This window comes from Microcebus murinus, chromosome 1 (assembly GCF_040939455.1).
Source record: "Microcebus murinus isolate Inina chromosome 1, M.murinus_Inina_mat1.0, whole genome shotgun sequence".
NCBI lineage: Eukaryota > Metazoa > Chordata > Mammalia > Primates > Cheirogaleidae > Microcebus > Microcebus murinus.
The window spans coordinates 24,912,477-24,940,084 of record NC_134104.1 but is presented as its reverse complement, the minus strand read 5'-3'; the positions used below and the strand labels follow the sequence as shown (position 1 = coordinate 24,940,084).

Below are 27,608 nucleotides of genomic sequence, written 5' to 3'. Positions count from 1 at the left end.
GAGACCCCAGCTCCCATCCCTAGGGGATCAATTCTGCAGGCCAGTTTCATTGCTCCTTTTCATGGGGTGTGATGCACAGCTGGAGAAAAAGAGCAGATACACAATCGTATGCATTAAGGAGACACCATTTTATTGTCCAATTTGGCTAGACTTTTTTTTTTTCTTAAGTATATTGATAAAACAGGACATTATATTTTTGAGAAAAATATACTTTTTTTGGTCTCTTACTCCTTCAGTCTTTTTTTTTTTCTTTTTAATTTTTATTTTTACGAGACAGTCTTGCTCAGTTGCCTGAGTAGAGTGCAGTAGTGTCATCATAGCTCACTGCAGCCATCCTGGGCTCACGTGATCCTCCTGCCTCAGCCTCCCGAGTAGCTGAGACTACAGGCATACACCACAACACTGAGTTGATTTTTCTATTTTTAGTAGAGTTAGGGTCTCACTCTTGCTTGGACTGGTCTCTCAATTCCTGAGCTCAAGCATCTGTCTCTCCTCAGCCTCCCAGAATGCTAGGGTTACTGGTGTGAGCCACTGCATCTAGCCTCCTTCCGTTTTTTTTTTAATTTATTATTTATTTATTTATTGAGACAGAGTCTCGCTTTGTTGCCCAGGCTACAGTGAGTGCTGTGGCATCAGCCTAGCTCACAGCAACCTCAAACTCCTGGGCTCAAGCGATCCTCCTGCCTCAGCCTCCCGAGTAGCTGGGACTACAGGCATATGCCACCATGCCCGGCTAATTTTTTTTTTCTCTCTCTCTATATGTATTAGTTGGCCAATTAATTTCTTTGTATTTATAGTAGAGATGGGGTCTCGCTCTTGCTCAGGCTGGTTTCGAACTCCTGACCTCGAGCAATCTGCCCACCTCGGCCTCCCAGAGTGCTAGGATTACAGGCATGAGCCACTGCGCCCAGACTAAAATTTATTTTTAAATAAAACTTCGAATTGAAGTATGACATTCATACATAGAAGAGCTCATAGTTCAAAGCATTACTAGTGCTCAGGTCACAGCACTGTCACAAAGTGTTCTATGTACCTACCACTCAGATCAAGAAATGAGATATAACTCACATCTCAGAAGCCCCCTCATGCCCGTTTTAGCCCTTTCCTTCACGCTCAACTTTATCCTTCCACTTTTGATTTCTAGCAATATATGTTAGTGTTAATGGTTTATATAAATGGAATTTTACAGGATGCATTTTTTTGTCTCATTGCTGCTGTGACGTTTTCGTGTGCGTGTTTTAGTGCATGTGTGCATACGTCTCTACCTATGGATGGAATTTCTGAGTCCCGTAGGTTATACGTATGTTTCACTGTAGTTGATGCTGCCAAACCCTTTTCCAGAGCTACTTGTACCAGTTGATGCTCCCCCCAATAGAGAATGAAAGTTCCAATTACTTTATGTCCTCACCATAGCCATTTTTTCATTTGGCTATTCTGATGGGTGTGTTAGTGCCACCTCATTGTGGTTTTCTTTTTTTTAAACCTTTTTTATTAATGGGAAATTTCAAATATATGTAAAACTAGAGAAAATGGTATGATAAACCCCAGTGTATTTTTGCCCAGCTTCATCAATTCTCATCTTATACTTCTGATGCTACTCTGCAGACCTTCATTTCTTTACCCATTCCTCCTCACAGGTATCTCAGACTTGGACCAGTCTCTAAAGCCCTCTCCCCACATTTCTTCAACCTCTCTTATTCTAAATTAATGTTGTATGCCTCTTTTGTCACAGATATTATTGGGTACAAATTCCCTTAGTTTTTTGCATACCAGTGTATAAACTTAACCATCATTGTGTCACTCCTTCCAACCTTCCCTCCAGTCTTTTTTTTTTTTTTTTTTTTTTTGAGACAGTCTCACTGTTGCCTGGGCTAGAATGCCATGGTGTCAGCCTAGCTCACAGCAACCTCAAACTCCTGGGCTCAAATGATCCTCCTGCCTCAGCCTGCCAAGTAGCTGGGACTACAGGCATGCACCACCATGCCCAGCTAATTTTTTCTATATATTTTTAGTTGGCCAATTAATTTCTTACTATTTTTAGTAGAGACAGGGTTTCACTCTTGCTCAGGCTGGTCTCAACCTCCTTACCTTGAGGGATCCTCCCGCCTCAGCCTCCCAGAGAACTAGGATTACATGAGCCTCTGTGCCCGGCCCTCCAGTCTTAATTAAAGGTGTCTTATCCCCTATTTTCTAGGTCTCATTCTTTTCTGGGGTCTTATCCTTCCATCTCTGAGTGTCCTATTGTATGTATGTTTAACTTTTCCCATTCTGTTTGCTCATTTTTGACTTAAAACATGCTCAACATTTCTCATTTCAAAACAACCTTACTTTGACCACACATAACACTCTACTATTTTTCTCCTTTCCTTGAGAGCCAAGTTCCTCAAAACAGTAGTTACTTCTCTTTCTGCTCTTTCTCAGCCATTGTAGTCAGATATATCCCATTGCAACTCCCCAAAGCCTTTACTTTATCAGTTTTGGCCTAGGTCACCAGTGATGTTCTAATTGCCACACCTAGTAGATACATTTCAATGTCATTCCTTTACAGTAACAGATTTTGAGTTCTTTCCCTTATGGAAGGTACTGCTAAGTGGTAGGGATAAAACACTACAAAGACACCTTCCCAACACATAGGGATTTGTGTCACTATAGGAGTAACAGGCTTGTCAGATGACAGCAAATTGCCTACTGGCTACTATTTATTGAAGAGTAAACATCGGGATTTTTGCTTGAACTGTTCTAAGAGTTTTATATGCATTATTTTATTTAATCTCTGCAATGAAGTAGGCATTATTACTATTAGTCTTCACCTTAAAAAGGAAAACTTCTAGTCATAAAGAGGGTAGAAATTGCCCATGGCCAACTTAGTAAGCTAAATTTCACTTTGAACCCAGATTTGACTTTAGAGATCTGTGCTGTTAATGGGCAAAACTGCTTCCATCTTTCAGGATGCTGATGTTTAAGAAATGTCTGCATTTGTTGGGAGGTGGACTCAGAGAACTCCTGCTAATGCCATTGAGATTTAGGTGGAGGGGAGAGAAAGAGGTGGATGTCAGGGGAAGGCTTCTTGTTGGTTGGTTGGTTGATTGATGGTTAAAATTAGAACACATTTAGATCTGAAACAGATGAAGTTCAACATCTTTAATTTTTATTTGAGCCCTGGAAAAACAACTTGTCCAAAATGATAGAAGTTTTTTTGGTGACAGGTTTGACAACTGATTCCTAGTCTGGTATTTATTTCCCTGATTCAAAAAAGAGGCTCATGCCTGTAATCCTAGCATTCGGGGTGTAGTGTGGTGGGTCAGCTGGGATGATGGATTGAGGTCAGGAGTTCAAGACTAGCCTGAGCAAGAGCGAGAGCTGTCTCTACCAAAAATATAAAAAAATCATCCAGGCATGGTGACGTGTACCTGTTGTCCCAGCTACTTGGGAGGCTGAGGCAGGAAGATCGCTTGAGCCCAGGAATTGGAGGTTGCAGTGAGCTTTGATGACGTTGCTGCGCTGTACCCAGGGCGACAGAGCAAGACTCTGTCTCAAAAACAACAGCAAGAAAAAAGACAGGCTAATTCAAACTCTGGCACGATGTGCTACCTAAAATACTACTGAAAAATATAATGTAGGAAAGGAATAGCATAAATTCTAAACCTTCCTCCACCATGGTGACTGGAATGGGGTTTCTTATAATGTACTTACTGTGTTTTCCATTGACTTCAGAAATGAAATATCTGTCTGGTATGTCCACTGGTCAGTTTCTATATACAACATGGGTGTGGATCTGGAGTTAATCAGCCTGTATTTGAACCTTGCTCCCTTAGTAGCTTAGATGCCTCTCAGGGTCTGTGTTTATTATAAAACAGTGAAGAAATAATATTAGTACCTCTCTCATGGAGGTGTTAGGAGAATTGAAAGAGTTCATATGTATAGGGTATTTTGAAAGTACTCAGTCACAGTTGCTATTTATTGTTAAGATGATGGTTTCCCTGTTTCCATCCCAGTTTATTTCCTGGGGGCCTGGTTTTTGATTTTTAACTGGGGATGGGGAGCTGGGAATTGATATTTTTAAAAGTATGTGGAAAAGCAAATAAGTATACTTATGTCATTTTTCATTGGTGTTAATATATCTGACTGTAAATATTTCCTTAGCTCCGAGTACATATTAACAGTATATACTGAGTAGCACATATGGGAATTAAACTAAAACTCCTAGACAGCAAAGGGATTTACTTCTACCTCCCTGTATTTTCTTCCTTCCCCCAGTCATATTTAAAGGCCTGGGTGGTACAGTTAATTAGTGTTAATGTATTTAAATTGTTTTTCCTTTTCCTTTCTTAGAAACCAGGACACTCACTATTTAGGTGACTTTCAAATACTACTAATCCCAAAGCAGCTTGCTGGGAAAAAGGAATTTGGCACAGGTTGGAGTTAGGGGAAAGGAAATGATCCACATAGCATGGTGGTTGCCTTTTTGTACAGGGTATAGAATATTTCAAGACTTGCTAACCCAGATATCTATAATATTTGCAGTCAAACATATAAGATTATACTTGTCTTTATCAATCCCTTAAACATACTAGTTCCTGATTTGTCTAATTTATTCTTAAAATTGCTCTATTGAATCATTTTTGACCATTGTGTTTTTATATAGTAAGGTTCCTGAATTCTGTGATCTGAACTCAGCAATACTGTTCAATGTGTCCTCTCTTTAAAATAGGAACCCTTATAGCATGCTGTAATGTGTCTCAAAAAGCTTAACATTAAATAAATTCTTTATAACAGTTGACATTAACATCATTCCCCCTTTCCATAAAACCAGATATGTAAGAGTTTGGGAATATAAATTCTTCTTATTTTTATTGCTAAAATTTTTCCCTTTTTATTAATATCTTTGGAATGACTCTCCATATTTTGAGAGGGAAGTCATGCACCAATGTGTAACTTTTTTATTTCTTTTTTCTTCATTTCACCCCAGAGATAGTTGAAGGATGAACAGGCAACTTTTCTTCATCTGTAGTTGTGATTTTGGAATAACCACAATAAAAGTTTTTCTTGACATTTTCTCTAATGGTAACACAACTATATATAAAGTAGCATACACATTAGTTTCTTACCAGATTTACTAACATTTCTTATTATTCAAATAATAAGCACGTAGTCTTTGCTTCTGTCAGTACTGAGCTGTTCCTCCCGTCCAGGTGTGTGGTTGGATTCCTTGGCTTCCCTCGAGATATGATATACAGTCTTCCCAGGGCTCCCCTCCCATGCTTTCCTGATGAGGTCTGGTGTCCTCTCTCCCATTGCTGTACCTTTTCAAATAGCTCCTCACTTTGCCTCTGAGCTCCCTCCTTCCACTTGCAGTTCAGCAGTTTTGTCCATGGTTGCGTGGGGGCAGAGGGGGATGCTGATTGAATGAGTCTTGGAGCACACCCTCCAGAGGTGAAGCACTGAGGCCCTGGTTAAGTGAGACCTGTAAATAACTACCTATAATAGAGGAAATGTTGTATAATGCAGAGGAGAAGCAATTAAACTGCTTGTGGGATCTGGGGAGCTTCAGAGAGGAAGTAACAGGTGAGATTTACTTTGATAAATGGCTAGAGGGACTCTCTGTGGAGAAGGTGGAGCAGGGGAAAAAAGGGACTTTTTAGACACAAAGGGGAAAGTGTACACCAACGGTGTGTTCTGCAAATGTGGCCTTAATTACCTTTTCCCCCTTGGTACTTCCTCTGATTTACTCCTTTTATGATTGGCCCCAGACCAGGACAGATTCACTTTGTGGTTCATCTTTTTTCTCCCTTTCTCCTCTCCTCCCTCCCCCTCTCCTCTGTCCTTCTTCCCTCTCTCTTTGTATTTTTTGTAGAAACGGTCTCGCTGTGTTGCTCAGGCATTGTATTTCCATCTTTAATAAAGAAAAAGTCTGTCTTTCAGTTGCATTTTATCTTGTTAATTTTTTCTTCACTATTTTGAACTGTACCATCTCTGGTGGATCCACTTTTATAAAGGTATGGTGCCTGTGAGCTTCGCTTTGCCACCTCTTCCCTCAACAGATCCCCAGATTGTGATCTGCTTGCTTCTGGGCATCCGGAATCATTTTATTGCTGTTTTATTCCTTGTAATGAAGGGCTTTGTTGGCTGTATAGATTTCAAGACAGACTATGCAGTGGCCTATCTCATAATTCATAGCTCTTCTCTGCACCCAGCTGAAAAGACTTCACCCTGTCACTGCTTGAAATCTGCAGTGAGACACAATCTTTAAAATCCCTGTGTATATGCCATGACTGGTCAGACCTGTCATTTAATGTTTTGCTGGGATAGGTAAAAACACAGAAACCATGTTTAAAACATTCTGTTTATTTTGTTTCCTCTGTGATAGAAAAGAGAAAAATCTCTGTTCATTCAGCAAATGTTTGTTGAATGCTGAGTACCTAAAATTTTGCTATGCTAAAGAAAACAAGTGATGATCAAGACCAGCAGGGTTTTTGGCTTCAGAGTCAAATCTGAAATAACCACTGGGAAGAGAAGGGTGGAAAAGGACACAGAATAAAGCAGCAATTTCAGTAAAGTGAGATCGTTGCTTGAGATGTAGGCATTGTCAGTGCCCTGTGGAGTATGTAGAGGATATTGGCTCAATCCACATATTGGTACAAGGAATGCTTTCTGGAAGCAATGACTGAACTGAAATCATAGTAGTTAGCCTAAAAGGTGGGCTGGAGCAGAGAAGAAGGTATCTTTTGTGAGCACTCACTTGGGAGAGATGATGATGAACTGGCTACAGTGTACTGTACCATACTATACCATGGGTGTGGGGAGTGGTAAGAAACTAAGGGTGTCGGTGTCTGATCATAAAGGGCCTTGAAGAATTAAGGTGTCTGAACCAAGTTGAAGCCACCACCAGAGACTTTAAACATGGCAGTGACATCTTTTTTAAAAACAATAACAACAACAAAACCCCCAATTTTGTGTAAAGAACACTCTGGGTGAAGTATGGAGAGTGGGTTAGAATGAGAAAGTGGGATGCAGAGGAGCCAGTCAGCAGGCTACCTCCCACTACAGCTACATGAGAGATGATAGTGGCCTGAATGGAGGCAGAATTATCAGGACATAGTATTGGTTTGAATGAGAAAAGAAGTGAACCTTGGTAACCCCCTCTCTTCAATCTTATTTCTGGATTTGTGCAGATGAATAGGTGATACAGCTATTTTTTTGCATCCATGATCTTATGCAGGGATTGATTGTGGAAGGTGATGATGCCAGGTTCCATCACAGAGATAGGGCATTGAGAGGAGAAATTTAGGGTTGTGCTGGGGGAACAAACCCGTGGCAGTTTGATGTCCCTCATCCCTCTGCCCCCAAATAGAGTATATGGGTTGAATTCTAAAATTACCCCCATATTTTCTTGTGCTATTAGGGGGTCTTTCAGCCTATCTTTGAAGCTATTGGTGATTTGTACTTTCCTCAGTTGAGAGTTCTAGGGGATCTAATCTACACAGATATCCCTATTACATAAACAATTTTTTTTTCCTGCCATTGATTTTTCTTGCCTCATTTCCTCATTTTCTTATATCGGTGCCTTATCATCTTCTCTTACTTCCCTCTTTTTTCACATTAGTCTGGATTAAGTAACTGGTGTTATTCAACATTTACTTGGATTTCACATGAGAAGCAGTTCCTTGTTGTCATTGTCTGTAATGCCTGTTCCACAGGTTTTGTAAGGATTAAATGAAATAATCAGTGTGAAGCCCCTTTCACAGTGCCTGACTTACAGATAAGCAGTAAATTTAAGTAAATTCATCGATCTCTGTATGCCTCTCTATTAATATGCATGTATTTTTTCTTCCTTAGTTGGAAGGACTATCCAGACAGTGCCTTCATAGTTGTCTTTGTTGGCTATGGATTGATAACCACATTTTCCCATTGTTTTGTGGACTCCCAATGTGTTTAAATCTTCTTGAGAGTTTTTTGCTGAATGCATTAACCTCATATCCAGTTGAACAGATTACCTCATGCATGATGAAAAACTTCATCACTCTGGGAACTGTAGGCACTGTGTCATCTTCTGCTCAGGCTGCCATAACAAAATGTCATAGACTGGATAGCTTAAACAACAGAAGCTTATTTTTTTCACAGTTCTGGAGATTGAAAAGTCCAAGATCAAAGTGCCAACAAATTGTGTTTCTGGTGATGGTGGTCCTCTTCCTGGCTTGTAGACAGCTGCCTTCTTGCTCTGTCCTCACCTGGTAGGGAGAGCTCTGGAATCTCCTCCTCTTCCTATAAGGGCACCAGCTCTGTTGGTCCAAGGCTCCACCCTTATTACTTCATTTAACCTTAATCACTTCCTTAAAGGCCCTGTCTCTGATACAGTCACATGAGGGGTTAGGGCTTCAACCTGTGAATTTTGAGGGGACATGATTCAGTCCATAGCACAGTCCCCCAAAATGTATTTTCACTATATTAGTATGTTCATTATTACACTTTAATGTTATATTCTTTCTGAAAGATCTAATTTGATTGGATGATTGTATTTTCTATAAGGTAAATGGAATTAAACCTGATGGTGGCAATACTTAGTCATACCTCTATTACTGTAAGTGGATGTTGATGTTACTGCCCAAAAGCCAAATTTTAGCAAGGTCCTTTTGCTGGAGGGGACTCATTCTATCTGGTATATTTGCCCTAGCTCTTTGTCTCAGGTCAATGAGCTTAGATTTCTTACCTTAATTCTCCTGTCTGTTGTTGGATATTTAGGTTGTTTTCAGATATTTTTCTGTTTCAGAGTACATCAGTGAATAAGTGTGCATCGGTGAATAATATCCTTGTATGTATGAGCTCTTCACTTGTGAGAGTTCAGCTGCATTTCCTAAAAGTGGGTTAACACATTGACATTTCCCAGGTCTTCTGCTGTGTTGATAGCAGGTTGTACTGATTTACTCACCATATTGCCACAGTCTGTTGCCAACACTTTTGCCAGGCTTGGCTTTTATTAAAATTTTTAATCACTGTCAATTTTATATCTGAAATATGGCATTGAATTTATATTTAATTATGAATATGGTTATGTATTGTTAGTCCTTTTTTTTTTTTAAGTAGCCTTTATTCGCAGAGCAGTTTTAGGTTCCCAGCAAAATTGAGCAGAAAGCATAGAGGTCCCTTATTCTCCCTGCCCCCATTCCACAACCTGGTCTACTGTCAACATCCCCCACCAGAGTGGTACATTTGTTAGACCTGATGAACTTTTGTTGACACATCATTATCATCCAGAGTCCAGTTTATAATCAGGATTCACTCTTGGTATTGTGCATTCTATGAGTTTAGACAAATTCACATGATGTACATTTGTTCTGGTGGAGATAACTTTGATTCTATTTCTCATCATACTTTTCAGCACTATTTTTCAGTATCTTGCCTGAAACAATTATTGCTCTAGTTTTATGAAATAGTGATTTTCTAACTAAAAAAATTTTAATATAGTTAAATTTTTGTCTTCTCCTTCATAGCTTTTATAGTTTTCTTTTTTTTAATTTTTATTTATTTATTTTTTTGAGACTGAGTCTCACTTTGTTGCCCAGGCTAGAGTGAGTGCCGTGGCATCAGCCTAGCTCTCAGCAACCTCAAATTCCTGGGCTCAAGCAATCCTCCTGCCTCAGCCTCCTGAGTAGCTGGGACTACAGGCATGTGCCACCGTGCCCGGCTAATTTTTTCTATATATATTAGTTGGCCAATTAATTTCTTTCCATTTATAGTAGGGACGGGGTCTCGCTCTTGGTCAGGTTGTTTTCGAACTCCTGAGCTCAAACGATCCACCTGCCTTGGCCTCCCAGAGAGCTAGGATTACAGGCGTGAACCACTGCGCCCAGCCTTTAGTTCTCTTTTCTACTTTTCTCTAAGGCTTTCCTCGTTCAAAACATGATTAAAAATTCTCATGATTACTTCTTTTTAAAAAATAAACAACCAACCACAATGTTTCATGAGCACTTTCTAACATTCTATGGTTTTAAGATTGCCAGAAGGAAAAAGATTATTGAAGACCATCCAGGTTAACAAATTCCTTAAACTTGAAAAAGCAAATTAAGGAAATAAAGGCATGATATCAGTTCAAAGCATTGCTTCCCTTCTAGAGGAATAGCTCCTCCCGTTATCTCTAGTAATGTTCCATTCTTACTTAGGGTAGAAGCAGATCTTCTAAGCCCTTAGTAGGAGGTGACTTCAAGGGCTAAAAAGTACTCTTTGATGAACTCCTGTCACTTTGATGCTCAGACTGGGCATAAGAGAAGATATAAAGATCCAAGTGACTTGGAAATTAGAGATAAAAAAGCAAGCAGAAAACTGGGAGATGTTATTTCAGTTACTGCCAATATGAGATGTGATTCAATTTGTTTATACAATCCAGTGCTGTGCACTTATTAACTGAGCTATGCAAATACTTGTAGCTTGATAATGTGCTGCATATTTTATCATACTCTGAATATTTTTAAATTAAATTATAAGAATATTGGATTTACTTTTCAAACCATATTTGAACCTACAAGTGGTTTGCAAGTTAAATTATTACTCTATTTGCTGCATAAATAAAATTGGGTAGTATCAGGAAAGAATCCTAGGGACACTGGATGAGACCAAGTGTCTGCCTTTTGTCTTATACAGATTTGTGACTGTTGCATACTTCAGCACTTGAAAAACTATGCCTCTGTGAAAAGAGGCCCTCCAGTGTTGCTAGGAAACACCATAACTGTTTTGCAGGATCTTGAGATTTCAATTGATTTCTAGTGTAACATAATGAAGAACAATTGAATGTTTTAACCATTTTTTGGAAAAGAAATACTGAAAGCCATTTACAAATCTGTTTAAAATTTCTTAAGCAGTATACACATAAGAAGACCAATAAAGCAGAAATGGGCAATCATCATCTTTTTTAAAATCTCAGTTCACAAAAATAATTGCTGTTAACAGTTTGGCGTGTATCTTTCCGGATCATTTTGATACACATATATGACTATTTTTTAAAGGCAATCTTTTTTTTTTTTTTTTTTTGAGACAGAGTCTCACTTTGCTGTCCAGGCTAGAGTGAGTGCCATGGCGTCAGCCTAGCTCACAGCAACCTCAATCTCCTGGGCTCAAGCGATCCTCCTGCCTCAGCCTCCCAAGTAGTTGGGACTACAGGCATGCACCACTATGCCCGGCTAATTTTTTTCTATATATTTTAGTTGTCCAATTAATTTCTTTCTATTTTTAGTAGAGACGGGGTCTCGCTCATGCTCAGGCTGGTTTCGAACTCCTAACCTTGAGTGATCCACCCGCCTCGGCACTCCCAGAGTGCTAGGATTACAGGCGTGAGCCACCTCGCCCGGCCTAAAGGCAATCTTTTAAAATAAAAGTAATCTTTTTTGTATCAGACATTAAAGAATGAAAGCTAATATGGTGAAAACAGTAGCATTTTATTGATTACTTTGTGTAGTATAAAGTACTGAGAGCATGAATTAGGAGGGCTTGAAATTTTATACATTTAGATATTTAACTGAGGTAATTTAACTTTTTTATTTGATTTCTACAAAATGAAAACTGTAAAAGCACACAGTAATCAGGAAGTTTTAATTATAGCAATTTTAATTCTTATTTATATATTTATAGCTTGATTTTGGGGGGCTATGTCTTAATTCATTTTGAAACGGAATTTTCATTCTGTAGTATGCTTAGATTATTTTTATCTTACTTGATACATAAAGTATTAATAACCAGACAAATTAAATGCAGGCAACAAGTATAGTAGCTATAGAAAGGAACACATGAATTAGCAGGAATTTCATCTGGCAGATTAATGTATTTTTTCAACATCTCTAAAATTGGTCAAATTTATAATCCAATCACAAGTTCTTTTCTATGTGCAAGAAACTATAGCAGGAGATAGAGGGTATCACAATTTCTCCCAACCCTAGTGGAGCTAATCACATAATGGTAAATCAAGACACGCATTTTAAAAGGTCCTAAAAATATGAGGTACTATGGGAAGAAGATAGGTTCAGGAGATGTGACAAAAACCTGGATGCTACCTTAGCTTCACCATAAAATTTATAAAGAAAAAAAAAAAATCCAAGGCAGCACATGATAAGTGCCAGATGGGTGATACAAATGGTAGAAAGTAAAGTACTGTCAACATTCATAGCAAGAAGGCAAGAAAAATCATTATAGGGTAGAGAGGTAGAAGAATGCCTTAGTGAATGAAGAAGGAAAAGATCTAAATTTATTGGAAACAATAGAAAGTGTTATTCAGGAGAAACATTTGATTATACACAAATATCAAATCACACAATTTTAAATAGAAACGTGGACATGAAATGGAGACCATAGTAGTCTATGGAGACCATAGACTTTTGGGCTGAATCAGTGGGTTTGGATAACTTCTTAGCAATCTTTGCTGTGTAATAAACCACCCCAAACTTTAGAGGCTTAAAACAAAAATCATTCATGATCCTGTGGGTTGCCAGGTTAAGCTGGCTGAGGTGGGAAGTTCTACGCTCACCAGTGGGGCTGCAGGCAGCTGGTCTGGACCTGGGCTGATTGTCTAGGGTGCCTGTATGTTGAGTAGTTGTAGCTGTCAGTCAGGTGTTGGTCACACACCTCACTTGCCCTCTGTGTGGTTTGCTCACACAGTGGCGGGCATTGGAGGAGGCAAGAGTGGGTGCAGCCAGGGCTTATGAAGTTTAGCCTTGGAACTCACATAGCTCGCCCCTACTATGTTTTATTGGTATAAACAAGGCCAGCCTCAGAATTAAGAGAAGTGCAGAGAATTTATCCATTTTTAATCTGTTAGAGGAGTGCACTTAAATATGATTAAAAGCTTAGGATGGTGCCTGAATGTAAATGGTCTTTAGTGTAATCTGGCTTTTGTTTAGTTCTCAATCTATTGATTTCAGCTTGATTAACAGTTTATTACAAGTGATAGTCTGTATGTATTAAGCTTATTTGGGGGCTAATGGAAAGAATATGCTATGGCTAACTTCGTTTAAACAACATCAAAATAATCATTGTGGAGAAGTATGACTTTGGATTGATTTACTCTTAATTTTGTTCTATTGTGCTTATTTTTATGGTGGAAGCAGAGGGAAGAGAGAGCCAGGGCCCAGATAGCATACCACAGTCTTAGTGCTTTAGACCTCTTCCGGGTCATCATCCAGGCCCAAGTGTCAGTGTCAGGTGAGATAAGTCCAAATGGTGGAGCAACTTAAAATGAAAATGGCGACACTTATGGATTTTGAGTTTATACTTAAGAAAATATTGGGTTATCACAAATAAACCATAGATGTGACAAAGTAGTGCTGTGTAGACTTTTATAGTGTGAAGAGTTTTAAAAAATTAAGTGTTTTTTGTTTGTTTGTTTGTTTCTTAGTTTTTTTTTTAGACAGTCTCACTCTGTTGCCCAGGCTAGAGTGCTATGACGTCAACCTACCTCACAGTAACTTCAAACTCCTGGGCTCAAGTGATCCTCCTGCTTCAGCCTACTGGGTAGCTGGGACTACAGGCCTGTGCCACTGTGCCAGGCTAATTTTTTCTATTTTTAATAGAGATGGGATCTTGCTAGTCTCGAACTCCTGAGCTCAAGCAATCCTCCTGCCTCAGCCTCCCAGAGTGCTAGTCTGTCTGTCTGTCTGTCTGTCTGTCTGTCTGTCTGTCTGTCTATCTATCTATCTATCTATCTATCTATCTATCTATCTATCTATCTATCTATTTATTTTGAGACAGAGTCTTGCTCTGTCGCCTGAGCTAGAATTCAGTGGCATCATCATAGCTCACTGCAACCTCCAATTCCTGGGCTCAAGCAATCCTCCTACCACTCCCTCCCAAGTAGCTGGGACTACAGGCACATGCCACCATGCCCAGCTAATTTTTGTATTTTTTGTAAGACCAGGTCTTGCTCTTGTCCAGACTGTTCTCCAACTCCTGGCCTCAAGCAATCCTGCCTTGGCCTCCCAGAGTAATAGGATTACACATATGAGCTGCCACACTAGGCCCAATGTCTTTTTTTTTAAAAACATTTTTAAATTTTACTTTTTTTTTTTTTTTTTTTTAAGGCTAGTCAAGTGAAGCAGTAGGAATAGAGAAGGAACAGAGAAATCTATAAGTGGTTGTGATCAATTAGATGTGAACACCACTGCACTAGGACCAGCCTTAAGCCATACCTTTTTAACAAACTCAACTGGAAGAATGTTTATGTGAAGTTTTGTTTGGAGCTCAGGATATCTTATTTTATTTTACATATTTTTAAAATACTGCTATTTAGCATTACCTTTTAAATTGAGATCTAAATGGAAGTTTTATAGAATACAAATTTCAGAATAAGTTATGGGATTTTAAGATGTCTTTTTAGAAATAATAAATATTTTGGTGACTTTTTCAGAAGGGAAGTAGGAGGGCATGAACAGTAAGAAATGTCTTTTTTTTTTTTTTAAGGCACGCATGGCAATGAGGTTTATTGAGGAAAGAAAGATAGGATTATAGAGCAAGAACAAGATATAGGTTTACATAGGTTTATAGAGCATGGTACTTACACCACAGATGACGACCGGACCCATTGTCACAGCAAAGGGAGAGCAGAAGGAAGGGCGCAAAAAGGGCTAGGAACTCTCTACTAGAAGAAACTTACATTTTATATAATGTTGGAAGTGCGCAGTGCTTTTAAAGGGGATTGTATCAAGTGTCATACCCTTTTTACAACGGCACAAACTAAAACCTGGGCATCGCTGAGTTTGGATTCCATTCCTGTGGACCCAGACCCCACCTCGTGACTCTGTATCCCTGTGCTGCCGGCGTAACAGCAGATGCTTAATTCCATGTACGTTTCTTCCTCCAGATTTCGCCAGAAGTTTGAGCATCACTACTCCTGAACAGATGATTGAAAAAGCCAAAGGGGAAACTGCCTATCTGCCTTGCAAATTTACACTTAGTCCTGAAGATCAGGGACCGCTGGACATTGAATGGCTGCTATCACCAGCTGATAATCAGAAAGTGGATCAAGTGGTAAGTTTGGTCACTCAGCAGATGTCTGTGCAACTGCTTGATGTGTCCATCACTGTGCTAACCACATGGATGGGCCACAGGGAGCTGGAAGAAGGCCCCAGACTTCTCAGGCTTATGGTCTGGGTGAGGAAGCAGTCATGGGAGGTGGAATAGGAGGACATACATGTAGTGGATGGAAATGGATAATCAGTGCCCTTAGGTTACAGAAGAGAAAAGGTCACTAGACCTCTTAAAGAAGGCTTCAGGGAAGGAGACCTTGTGAAAGTTCTGAAAATCTGGATAGAAAGTATTATAGTAAGGCAGGAAATGGTGGAGGGGTAAATGGAGCAGGCATGATACGAAGGCAGGAGTGTGCAAGGTTTGTTAGGAGAATAAACTCCACTTTATTAAAGGTCAGACAGAATTAGATTTTTAAGGATTCTGTTATTTGTAGTAGGGTAATTAGATAAAACATCGTGTAATGTAAGTACATTCTATTTTCTTTATTTTTTCATGTTAAATATCCTGGAAAATGAATTTCTTAAAAAAGCAAAACAAAGTCTTTAAAGCATAAAACAGTCTCTAAAATATTTAATCTTAAACTTAAAAAGAAATCAAAATATTATTACAGTATTTTTTCCAATCAAAGTAAAAAGAGCCTAATGTAGAAACCTTGCAAAGCCAAAAAGAGCACAAAGGAGGAAACTTGCCTAGTAATCTCACCTCCAAATACAGATATCACCCTTGGCCTTTTAATTGGTTCCAGAATATTTCACTTTATTAGAATGTTGCATATTAGCTTCATCTGAGACATATTTAATTAAAAAAATATCAATGTTAATAAATTACATTAAACCAGGGAGAGGAAAACAAGTCCAAATACTTGGGGGAAATGTAGTAACATATACATTTGGAAGATAATGTTTAAAAGTGATAAGTTCTTCCATTTAATGACTGCATCAGTATAGTTAGGAAATATTTTTGGTGGATCCAGTGAGTTTGCCCATGATATATTTGTGAAGGAAATAATTAAGGTGCTTTTCCAAGTCATGAATGACTAAGGCCACTCCCTCCAAGGGTGCCCCTTTGCCCTGATTCTGCTACCAGAACTTCCTTCTGTCTCCCTAAGCACAGTAAATTGAGCCTGATTCATTCTGTCTACTCATCCCAAACACCCTATTCCTTCCTGCTTTTGCTTTTACTTTTACTTCCCCTTTCTCTAGTTTCTCTCTCTCTCTCTCTCTGGAATTGCCAGCACCTTGCCAACAGGCTTCTCCATGAGGTCCTATAGTTCCTGTTGTCCCTTGCTGGTGCAGTGCACACCTCCCTTTAGGGACCAGCCCTGATCCCGTGCTTAAGATAGCTGAAGCCTGGGATGTATACGGAGAGCATGAGTCTTCAGTGACTCTGGCTTAAGACTCCTGAGAGTAGCGAAACCTGTGACAGGGTGCATATAAAGACCACGAAGCAGTGTGCCCTGAGCCTTTAGTTTGTCTTCTAATGGGAGGAGGATCCAGTGTCTTCTCTGCTCAGTGGGAGGCACAGCTGTGCTGTCTACAGGAGTTGGGAGATACGTGTGAAACTGGGGACTTGGCTTTGGTTGTCTCCTTATGGATTGAAACCTAGCCTGTAACCTAAAACACAGTAAGGTCAGACTAAAAGAAAGGTAGAAGGGTTAGAAAGAGATTGATGCAGAAAAGGATGCTTACATAGAATTTCAGCTATTTTATATGTTAATGGAGCCCCTATTTTGATATATTTTAGCTAGCTGTGTGGGTTCAGGACCAGGAATGTGAGAAACTGGGCTGGAGGAATTTCCATTCTTATTCCTGGTGCAATTGCTTTAGTCAGCAGTTACCCTGTACTGTGTGCTGGGCAGTGTTTTATACACTTTAATTGTATGTACTTAATTTAAGCCTTAATTGATGCCCTCAAGTGAGAATTATACATATGAAAAGGAGGAAACAGGCCCAGAGATTTGAAGGAACATGCCTAAGGTCACATAGCTAGCAACAGATGCAGCTGAAATTTGAAGCCAGGTCTCTCTGTCACACCTGCACGTATCCCTTGCAGTGGTCTGTACTGCCTCCCATGTTTCATACACCTGTTTCCTCATGTGTAAAGTAGGAACAAATACACCTATCATCTCAAGGTTGTTACTAGAATTCAATGAAATAGTATAGGCACAAGCATTTTGTAAACTTATGGGGGATATAGAAATGTTATTTGTGTACTGTGCCAAGTTAAATGAATCTGGTTTGCATCCTAGCTGTACGACTCTGCAAGTTGATCAGTGAGAGCCATTGCTTTCCTGAGCCTAAATGTTAAGTGTGAACATCCTTGCAGGGCTGTGAAGGATAATCAATGAAAACATGTAAAGTTGCCTGGTAAATGTTAGTTTCCCATTTCTTAATGAGTTTTTATAAGATTTTGTTTTATGGGGCCGGGCATGTTGGTTCACGCCTGTAATCCTAACACTTTGGGAGGATCGCTTGAGGTTAGGAGCTTGAGTTCGAGACCAGCCTGAGCAAGAGTGAGACCCATCTCTAGTAAAAATAGAAAAATAAGCTGGGTGTGGTTGTGCATGCCTGTAGTCCCAGCTACTTGGGAGGCAGAGGCAGGAGGATTGCCTGAGCCCAGGAGTTTAAGGTTGCTGTGAGGTAGGCTGACGCCACGGCACTCTAGCCCAGGCAACAGAATGAGACTCTGTCTCAAAGAAAAAATGATAAATCATTGTTTTTATGGGAAAATAATAAGATAGGTATCAAAATAACCAACAGTGGGGATAGGTCTTATTTGTCAGACTCTCCTGAAATACCGATAAAGTATGTGTGTAGCAAACCGAGCTATTAGAAATAGATTGAATGTTTTGGTCTTAAGTGCAAAGAAATATATAGAAGCTTCATTTGTAGGAGTATTAGGTGTTGCTGTTGACAAGTGGGAGTGGCAAAAATATTGAGCAAATACAGTAATGGCTTGTGTTTACATAGTATATCAGCTGTGGACCCTTCACCTGCTTGTTTTGTTGACTTAGCAAAGTGGTATTGAGCAGGACCTAGATGCAGACATTTCATATGTAAATAAAGAGCTTTAGTGGATTGAGGGTGGGGTCAGTGTGGTAGGAGAGGAGATAATACAGAAAAGAACCCAAATTCCAGGCCGGGCGCGGTGGCTCACGCCTGTAATCCTAGCTCTCTGGGAGGCCGAGGCGGGCGGATTGCTCGAGGTCAGGAGTTCAAAACCAGCCTGAGCAAGAGTGAGACCCCGTCTCTACTATAAAAATACAAAGAAATTAATTGGCCAACTGATACATATATAAAAAATTAGCCAGGCATTGTGGCACATGCCTGTAGTCCCAGCTACTCGGGAGGCTGAGGCAGTAGGATTGCTTGAGCCCAGGAGATTGAGGTTGCTGTGAGCTAGGCTGACGCCAGGGCACTCACTCTAGCCTGGACAACAAAGCGAGACTCTGTCTCCAAAAAAAAAAGAACCCAAATTCCTCCACTCAGGATGTTCCTACAGAATAAACTTATTAATTAAAAGGTATTCGTGGGCCGGGCGTGGTGGCTCATGCCTATAATCCTAGCACTCTGGGAGGCCAAGGCGGGGAGGATTGCTCAAGATCAGGAGTTTAAAACCAGCCTGAGCAAGAGCGAGACCAGGACTCCACTAAAAATAGAAAGAAATTAATTGGCCAACTAAAAATATGTAGAAAAAATTAGCCGGGCATAGTGGCGCATACCTGTGGTCCCAGCTACTCGGGAGGCTGAGGCAGAAGGATTGCTTGAACCTAGGAATTTGAGATTATTGTGAGCTAGGCTGACGCCACAGCACCTTTAGCTGGGCAACAGAGTGAGACTCTGTCTGAAAAAAAAAAAGGTATTTTTGGATGACATTTATTCTGATTATACTGCCCATAATTAGCATCTCAGATAAAAAATGATTTGCGGGATATAGACTGTAGTTGTGTTTTCTGAGAGTTTGTCAGCACTGCTCTTTGGCCTTTGGGATCTCATGTGACCAGAGTAGGGATTTTATTATCAAATGTGAGAAATTATAAAATGTGTTAATTTTAGGGATGACTACTATAATCCTCTTCCAAGTTGTATTTAACACATTTTATTTTCCCTCTAAATCTAGCCTTCAGTTATTACCATCAAAGGCTGTAACAGTGGCTCAGAAAACTTGGAGTTAGGAACAGAGCTTTGCCTTAGTCACAGAAGAGTCATTGAGAGGTTTTGTTAATCTGGTTACACATATGTTGAAAGGTTTATTTTATGATTTTATCTGTTAGAATCTAGAACCACCAAGTGCTTCCAACTTAGTATTAAGACAAAAAATAGTTATCTTTTTGTTAGATTGCACAGGTAAATGATGATAAGCCTTTTTTAGGGAGGCAGGGGGCAGTGTGTACCTGATTTTGTACACTTGACTGGCACACTGCAGCCTTAGAGGCAATTGAAAAATAGGGTCTATAGGAATGAACACATCTGTGTTCTTGTCCCATCTCACTATATTGCTCTACTTAACAACCTTAGTACAGCACACACTGGCCGTGAAACCTTGCCCACAGCCGGCACTCACGGTCCGCATGATAGTTTGTGCTGTGCGTTAACGATGAATCCGTTTTGCTCTTGTGTGATGAGGAAAGCTTTAAAGCACTGAAAGGTTGTTTTACTTTACAGGCAGCTTTACTTGTAATGTAAATCAGAATAGGTAACATATGCATATATGTTTTCATTACGTTATTTTTAAATGTTCACAATTTTGTTTTGATAAATGAAAACTAGAAAAGTCATTATCACGGCTGTCGGCTAAAGTTGTTGTGCGTGTCCATCTGTGGCTGTTGGCTATAGTCAATGCTGGTACCAAAGTGGTTAATAATGTTGGGTCTTGGAAATGTGGGACTGTACCCAAGGATCACAGTAACACTCTTCCATTTTCTTATTCTGTGATTTGGATAATTGTAGGTTTCCTCACCATACTGCGTTGTTCTCTCTCTCTCTCCCTCTCTCTCTCTCTCTCTCTTTTGGATTCTGTAGTAGCAGGTATGTACAGAGCTCCTTTAAGAGATATGCTTTTTTGTATGTGTATATTTTTGCTTTTCCTCCTGTCTTGTGTTTTTTTAGATCATTTTGTATTCTGGAGACAAAATTTATGAGGACTACTATCAAGATCTGAAAGGACGAGTACATTTTACAAGTAACGATCTCAAATCTGGTGATGCATCAATAAATGTAACGAATTTACAGTTGTCAGATATTGGCACGTATCAGTGCAAAGTAAAAAAAGCTCCTGGTGTTGCAAATAAGAAGCTTCAGCTGACAGTTCTTGGTGAGTTATTTTTATTTGTATAAATGAGTTACTTAGTAACAGGGTGAGTGGTCACAGTACAGTAATATCGGCATGTATGTAAGACAAAGCCTAGCTTTTTAAAGTAATAATTTTAAACATTTGAAGTCTTTCTGAAAGCATATGACTTAAAACTAGCATATATTAAAATTTTGTAATGAATATTGTAAATAAAGGTACATTTAGCTACAATTTCCCGTTTTCATTATGTATGGTGACTTTTGGGACACCCTGTAACCAGAAAAGTATTGTGGTATGGAGAAAGAACCCTAACCCAGGAGTTAAGAGATCTAGGTTTATTGCCTTGACCTAGCTTTCTTTGTCTACACTGAGTAAACATGGGGTAACTTTTCTTTTTTATAAATGTGTAAGCAGGTAAAAGTATAACAACTGGTCTGAACTCATATTCTAAGCTCAGAGATACTTGAGATGATAACCCTGACTGTACTTTCTTTGAACACTACTTTCTAAGAAGTAATGAGTTAAGATATATATGGAACATTAACTGGTTCATGATAAACCAAGCAGATTATACTTGGTTATCAGAATTATTTATTGTGAAGCCCCTGTTTAATGGTGTAGATACGCTGAAATTTATGTGATTAACATGTATTCCCAGAAGAGTTGTGGACAAGCATGTTATTTTGTCATTTTCTGTGTGTGTGTGTGAGAGTTGCTGGATCTAGTAGGACCAGGTTCAGGGTCATATTTGCAGGTCCCAGCAGAGATCATTACAGAATGAGGCGGCACATATCCCAAAGGGAACCTGGGTTAGGCAGTAGTCACGGCACATAATGTGGCTAGGCACACTCATGGCAGCAGCTATGACTGTCCAGCAGCAGGAATGGCCCTTTGACATTGAACCTCCAATCCCAGTATCTGATTCTTCAGGATGAATAAGTGGGAAGCACTGACACAGTTTACCCTTTTGTTACTGTGGCAGGGGATTGCTACAGCCATGTGAGCCATGAATTCAAACAAGGGAGGGAGAGAAGGGATAAATTTGGGATTGAAAGAGAAAGAGGAAGTGGTTGCTGAAAGGCAGTAGGGATGACTTATATGCTGATCCGGGTGAGGCTGTGTCAATGCCAGAGAAGAATTTCTTGTAGTTTTTTTCTTCCATGTTGTGAGATGAATCATGACTGGTGCTGGGAGAAACCAGCAGAATTGTTTTCTCTTAAAAGTGAGACTTGGATGGAAGCTTATCTGTTAGCTTTGCCTGAAAATTCTGCCTGGATAATCTGGGAGAAAGATAAGATGAAGTGCTCTCTAGTGACCCAACTAAGCAGTAGTTATCAGAGCTCTCATTTGGCTCTACCTTATGTTTTGATTTTTTTATGGGAGATCTGCAGGACTCACCACCATAGCATTCAAAAGGTAATGATAGTTCATTCATTGAGCCCTGTGCACTGCGTGACCATGAACCCAGGTGACTGTTGGTCTTCTGGATGTGAGGGGCAGCGTGTTGGTATAGTTTGCCCCATTGCCAGGGGCGCCCTGCTCTTTCAGATATACCAAAATGATGTGTGGATGCAGCTCAGTAAAGAAACTGAAGTGGGTAATAACAAAAGGAATTGATAAAAGATTTTATTGTAACCACATATCACCAGTGCCTTTCCTTGGAGTTCTCAAAGGCCCTGTTACTGAGTCCTGTTAATACAAAGAGACTGAGTTGTTTTGAAGAGTGGAGCATACATAGTTAACAGTTCCTGGATGTATATGGTGGACTCAAACTGCACCATGCTGCCAGAACACAGTAGCAACAGCAAGTATGGTAACTTAGTGAACTCTGGTCCTGAGGAATTTGCAAATCATTGGTACCAGGCATGGCTCCTCCAACCCTTTTGTTTTGAAATACTATTATAGAAAAGTTGCAAAAATATTAGGCAGTTTCTGAGTATAACCATTGTCTAATTTCCCCTAATGTTGACATCTTACAAAATCATGTTATAATTATCAAAACCAAGAAATTTACATTTGGTACAGTACTGTAGATTACAGACCTAATTTGAATTTCGTGGTTCTCCACTAATGTCCTTTTGGTACTAGGATCACATCTAGAATCCACATTGCATTTATGTCTCCTTAATCTCTTTAAGTCATGTCAGCGGACACATGATGTCATGTCTTATTGTTAATCATGGTCACTTGGCTTAGTTTTTTTTTTTTTTTTTTTTTTTTATTTTTTTTTTTTTCTTGACAGTCTAGACTGGAAACTTGGCTTAGTTTTATCAGATGGGTTTCTCCACTATGAAGTCAGGATTTTTCCCTCTGTAATTAAAAAATATCTTGGGGGAGCTACTTTGAGACTATGTAACTATGTTGTTTCTCCTCTGACTTCTGCCTATTGATTTTAGCATCTATTGATGGATTTTGCCTGGAGTAAGAGGTCTTTTTGAACCAAGCAGAAAGCATTCCCGGAAGGATGACATCACGATAAAAGTATAACCTGTCCCCATATAGGGATTTAAAGTGTATTTCCCATAGACTGAGGTAGGCCAGCTAACATGGAAGGATGATGAAGCAGTTCATGTATGGAACATGGCATTACTAAATTGGTGGGATACCATGGCCAAGTACAACGTGATGGTCATATGCCCTTATCTGAGAAGGACTATTGGCTATGTTAGTAATGATCATGGAGGCAAGAGTTCAGAGGACAATGGCCAGGTATTCAGAAAGCCCAGACCAAAGAAACGTTTAGGGAACGGGACTTTGTGTTTCCTTTGTGGTTTTCTTCCATTCCAGCAGGAGTGCCATGGGTTAAGAGTTAATCTTTCTCATGTTGTAATGGTTAAGGATCGGCATGACTTGTACTTTTTCTTCCCAGTGAAAAGTAGGTGGGCTGTTCCAAAGTGACACTCAGAAAACAGTGTTGATAGAATTTCATTCTGTTGTGGATAGGGTATGTTGAGATCTCAGACTTAGCTGAACCCTGAATTTCCTAAGTAGCAGCTTTAAATAACTGCCTGTTATTAGATATGTTTGGCATATGGGAAAGGGACATTTTTAGTAGAAAGGATGAAGGTTATAGTTAGGGGTAGGATACTGTATTACCAATAGATGTTTGATTTACAAAACATTGATATAATATCTTACCTACTTTGCTACTACCAAAGGATTTATTGGTAGTTTGAAGAAAGGAAGGTGAATAGGGCTTTTTCATTGAAGACTCACAGGATGAAATAATTTGCAAAACTTATTTGGAAGTATAATAGATGTAGTCTCCATAGCAACGGATCATTCTGAAAAAGAAACAAATTTACTTAGGAAAATCAACAATGCAATGAAATGTATCTGTTGTTCTTTATTAAAAAGTACAAGTAGTAACACATAAAGGGGAGAAATGTAAAACTATTAAATTTGCTAAGGAGTGTTAAGAAGGAATGAGATCATGATTGACAACCTAGTTGAAGACATCACCCTGGCTGTGACAAATCCTATTGGCCAGCTTTGGGAAAAGGTTTGGCATTTTCTTATAGAGTTAAACATACACTTACCATATACCCAGCAATTACCAAGAGAGAGGAAAACATATGCCAATGTTTACATAAGCATTCAAGCACCTAAGTGTTGTTCACAATAACGCAAAACTGTAAAACCCACTCACCTTTATTTTCATGGAAGTAAAAGAATAAAAACCCATCTCAAAGGATGAAAATGAACTTACTTAAAAAAAAAAAAAAAAAAGCAAGCCTGCCATCTATCAGCCTGGAAGGATAGATGGAAATAAAGCCAACCACAGAGTTTATAGAAAACATTTCTCCCAAGGTTGCAGAGCAGCAGTAAAATACAGACTATTGCTGTCTTCCTAATGTTGCCCCCAGACCCGCTTGGCACCACCTGCCCATTACTGGGATACTCAACTAGACGGCCCCACCCGCTCACAGCACCCACTCCTTATTTAACCCCTGCTTCTCCTAATCTCTCCTCAGAAACGTGTGATTGAGAGCTGATGGCCACTTCCCTTGGAGTCTCCTCAGAATCCTTCAGAATCCTTCTTGTCCAGTGGCTCCACGGTTCCTCATAATGCCTTCCTCACTGGTCAATCTGGTTTTGACAGACTACACACTTGCTCCTTGTCAGTTTGGCTAATTAGGCTTTAACAGTAGCCCCCAAACTGGAAACAGCGTTCATCAATAGGTGACTGAATAAGCAAACTTGTGTCACAGTCATTCGCTGGAATACTAAAACGACTACTGATACATACAGCAACATGGATCAATCTCAGAACCATTATGCTGAATAAAAGGAGCGAGACACAGTACATACTATATGATTCTATTCACATGATTCTAGAAGAAGCAGAAGTAATCTATACTGGTAGAAATCTGATCCGTGGCTGCCCAGGGCCAGGTTTTGAAGTGGGATCTGCTGGGACCAGCATAAGGGAACTTCCTTGGGAGAGGGTTGGAGTGGTGCTCAATGGATGTGTATACACATTTGTTAAAAGTGATCAACCCACATGATTAACGTGTTAATTTGATTCTGTGAATGTTATGCCCCAATAAAGTTTAGCAGAGGAATATGCAATGCCAAGGTATTAATCCAGGGTTGGGGTGATTTGCAGGCAATGGGTTAGCAGCTGCTGTAAACAGTTACCCAGGGAGACCTGGAATATAGCCTCAGATTTACTTTTTTATAACACTGCTGTCTGGATGGATTGAGTTAAAGGAAATGGGGAATGTTAATTGTTTCTTGCTGCACTAAGGGAATTATTCCTGTTATCAGCATTACTGATGATAAATCCCGATTGTTAAGGTAATGGCATGTAAAGGATATGACTTGGTACATACCCCCAGAGGGCTACATGTCAAGCATGGAGAAGAAGAATAGGTAAGGAATGGAGGGGGAGCTTTCTTGAATCTCACGTAGACCGGCCCATAGCGTCCTTGCTTTCTTCAGGTGTGCCCCATGGAATGTAGGGGCACTGAGCTGCGCCTGAATTATCGCCAAACCTCCTAATGCAATGGTGGTTTTGCCTGAGCTGCTGCTTTCCTGTTTTGTGTTGGATAAAGCTGAGTAAACTGATGTTGACAACCTATTGTGGTCTTTCATTCTTTTGTCAATTCTGAATCCAGGACCAACTGATAATGAGTCAGTGGTTGTGAGTATCATGCTGTGTGTTTAATCATTATAAAAATGAATTCTCTTATATAAAGTTGTAATTTTGTTTTTCAGTTAAGCCTTCAGGTACAAGATGTTACATTGATGGATCAGAAGAAATTGGAAATGACTTTAAACTAAAATGTGAACCAAAAGAAGGTTCACTTCCATTACGATATGAATGGCAAAAATTGTCCGACTCACAGAAATTGCCCACCCCATGGTTAACAGGTACTGCTGATGATACTATTTGTACCATGTGCCATTGATTTGGATTTAAATCTAGTAAGGTTTGTGTGGATATGCTTATATATTTTAAATTCACAAATGCCTTACCTTTTCTGTATAGAACAGTCAGGATTTTCCATGGCAGTTATTCAGTGTTTTATAATGTCAACTTAGTGTCATATATTATAAATTAAGAGCTATTTCTATCTTTTTAGGGTATTATAATTAGTTACTTTGGTAGATTTAATTAATGAGAAATGTTCATGATCATAAATTAGTGATTAAAATATAATAAGAATTGGATCTTGAGTATTTTGCCTAGATTCATGTCGAAGATATTTTATCCATGGTGTGTCTATAAATAAACAACAACAAAAACTTGTGTGACACTAACTAGAAAGTTGCAAATTGGCTAAATCTGATCACTCATCTGTTTGTTACAATTGACCTATAAATTCAGATTGATTACCAGGTTCTACCCATCTCCTGTTCACTGCCTCCTGGTCTTAAGTTGCTTTTCTCTCCTTTCCTTCCCTCCGTCCCCCAAACTGGATGACCCCTTCTGACTTTCTTTTGTATGTTTCTTCCATCTGTGGTGATAAAATAGGCTTTGCAAGTTTTCTTGCTGCGTGGAAGAGCCTTTGTGAAATAGGATAGTTTTTATAATCAGATGTGGCCCAAAATGGGTTTGGAACAGCTAACCAACAGCCCTGCTTCAGCTGAGGCTCTGTAATGGAAAGGGTCACGGTTGCTTTTGCCTTGATGCAAATGAACTGGAAGCGTGATTATTTGAATTCTGGAGATGCCCATGTGGCTGGGTGGCAGTTTGTTTGCTCCCAGCCTTGGTCTGTCTTGCTTTTAATTGGATTATCAAACTTGGTAGACGTTGCCTTTACTCAGAGCAACGAGTACTGTAAAAATAAGGTTTCTGTTTTTCTCCATCCCATAGAAATGACTTCATCTGTTATATCTGTAAAAAATGCCTCTTCTGAGTACTCTGGGACATACAGCTGTACAGTCAAAAACAGAGTGGGCTCTGATCAGTGCCTGCTGCGCCTAGACATTGTTCCTCGTAAGTGTCTTCTTTCGATGTTGGCTGTTTTGTTTGTTATCTTTATGCCACTTCCTTTAATGCAGTCAGCAAGTGTTTATTGAGGGCAAAAGGATGATAACTTTGATCAAAACATTCTCTGGTTTGGTTATTAGCTTTTCTAGAAAATACATTTTATTAATAAAACCTTCATCATTATAATGATATATTAAGAAAGTAAGGCCGGGCGTGATGGCTCACGCCTGTAATCCTAGCACTCTGGGAGGCCGAGGCGGGCAGATTGCTCGGGGTCAGGAGTTCAAAACCAGCCTGAGCAAGAGCGAGACCCCGTCTCTACTATAAATAGAAAGAAATTAATTGGCCAACTAATATATATATATATATATATATAGAAAAATTTAGCCGGGCATGGTGGCACATGCCTGTAGTCCCAGCTACTCGGGAGGCTGAGGCAGGAGGATCACTTGAGCCCAGGAGTTTGAGGTTGCTGTGAGCTAGGCTGATGCCACGGCACTCACTCTAGCCTGGGCAACAACAAAGTGAGACTCTGTCTCAAAAAAAAAAAAAAAAAAAAAAGAAAGTGAGAGTTGTCAAATCAACTCATGTACCATGTGTATCCATTATGAGAATGAGTAGCTTAGAACATTCCTATATGTTAACCAAGATAGCTTTCAATGGTAAAGTATTTTAGGCAAGTTTTATCGTTTTTGTGCTTGAAATAGATTTTACAGTTTAGCAGGAAGTTCTTTTTAATGAATTTTCCCCACTGGATCAAAAAGGCCGAATAACATGTGTCTTAAAGTTAATTTGTACAGTGAAATCAGTCTATTAATATGTATTTTACCTTCATTATCAATAGATATAGATTTTTTTTCACTATTCTTATTAA

The 27,608-nt window shown here is 39.4% G+C and overlaps 1 protein-coding gene across 2 annotated transcripts in view; it reads left to right on the top strand.

Moving 5' to 3' along the window:
* The window catches only part of CXADR (CXADR cell adhesion molecule), a 68,722-nt gene that overhangs the window by 13,422 nt on the left and 27,692 nt on the right, over positions 1-27,608 (top strand). For both annotated transcript variants that reach the window (XM_076000716.1, XM_012786001.3), the window contains exons 2-5: positions 14,837-15,003; positions 20,112-20,316; positions 25,516-25,671; positions 26,618-26,740. In XM_076000716.1, the coding sequence (XP_075856831.1) occupies positions 14,837-15,003; positions 20,112-20,316; positions 25,516-25,671; positions 26,618-26,740 (651 nt within the window). The remainder of the gene's footprint in view (positions 1-14,836; positions 15,004-20,111; positions 20,317-25,515; positions 25,672-26,617; positions 26,741-27,608) is intronic.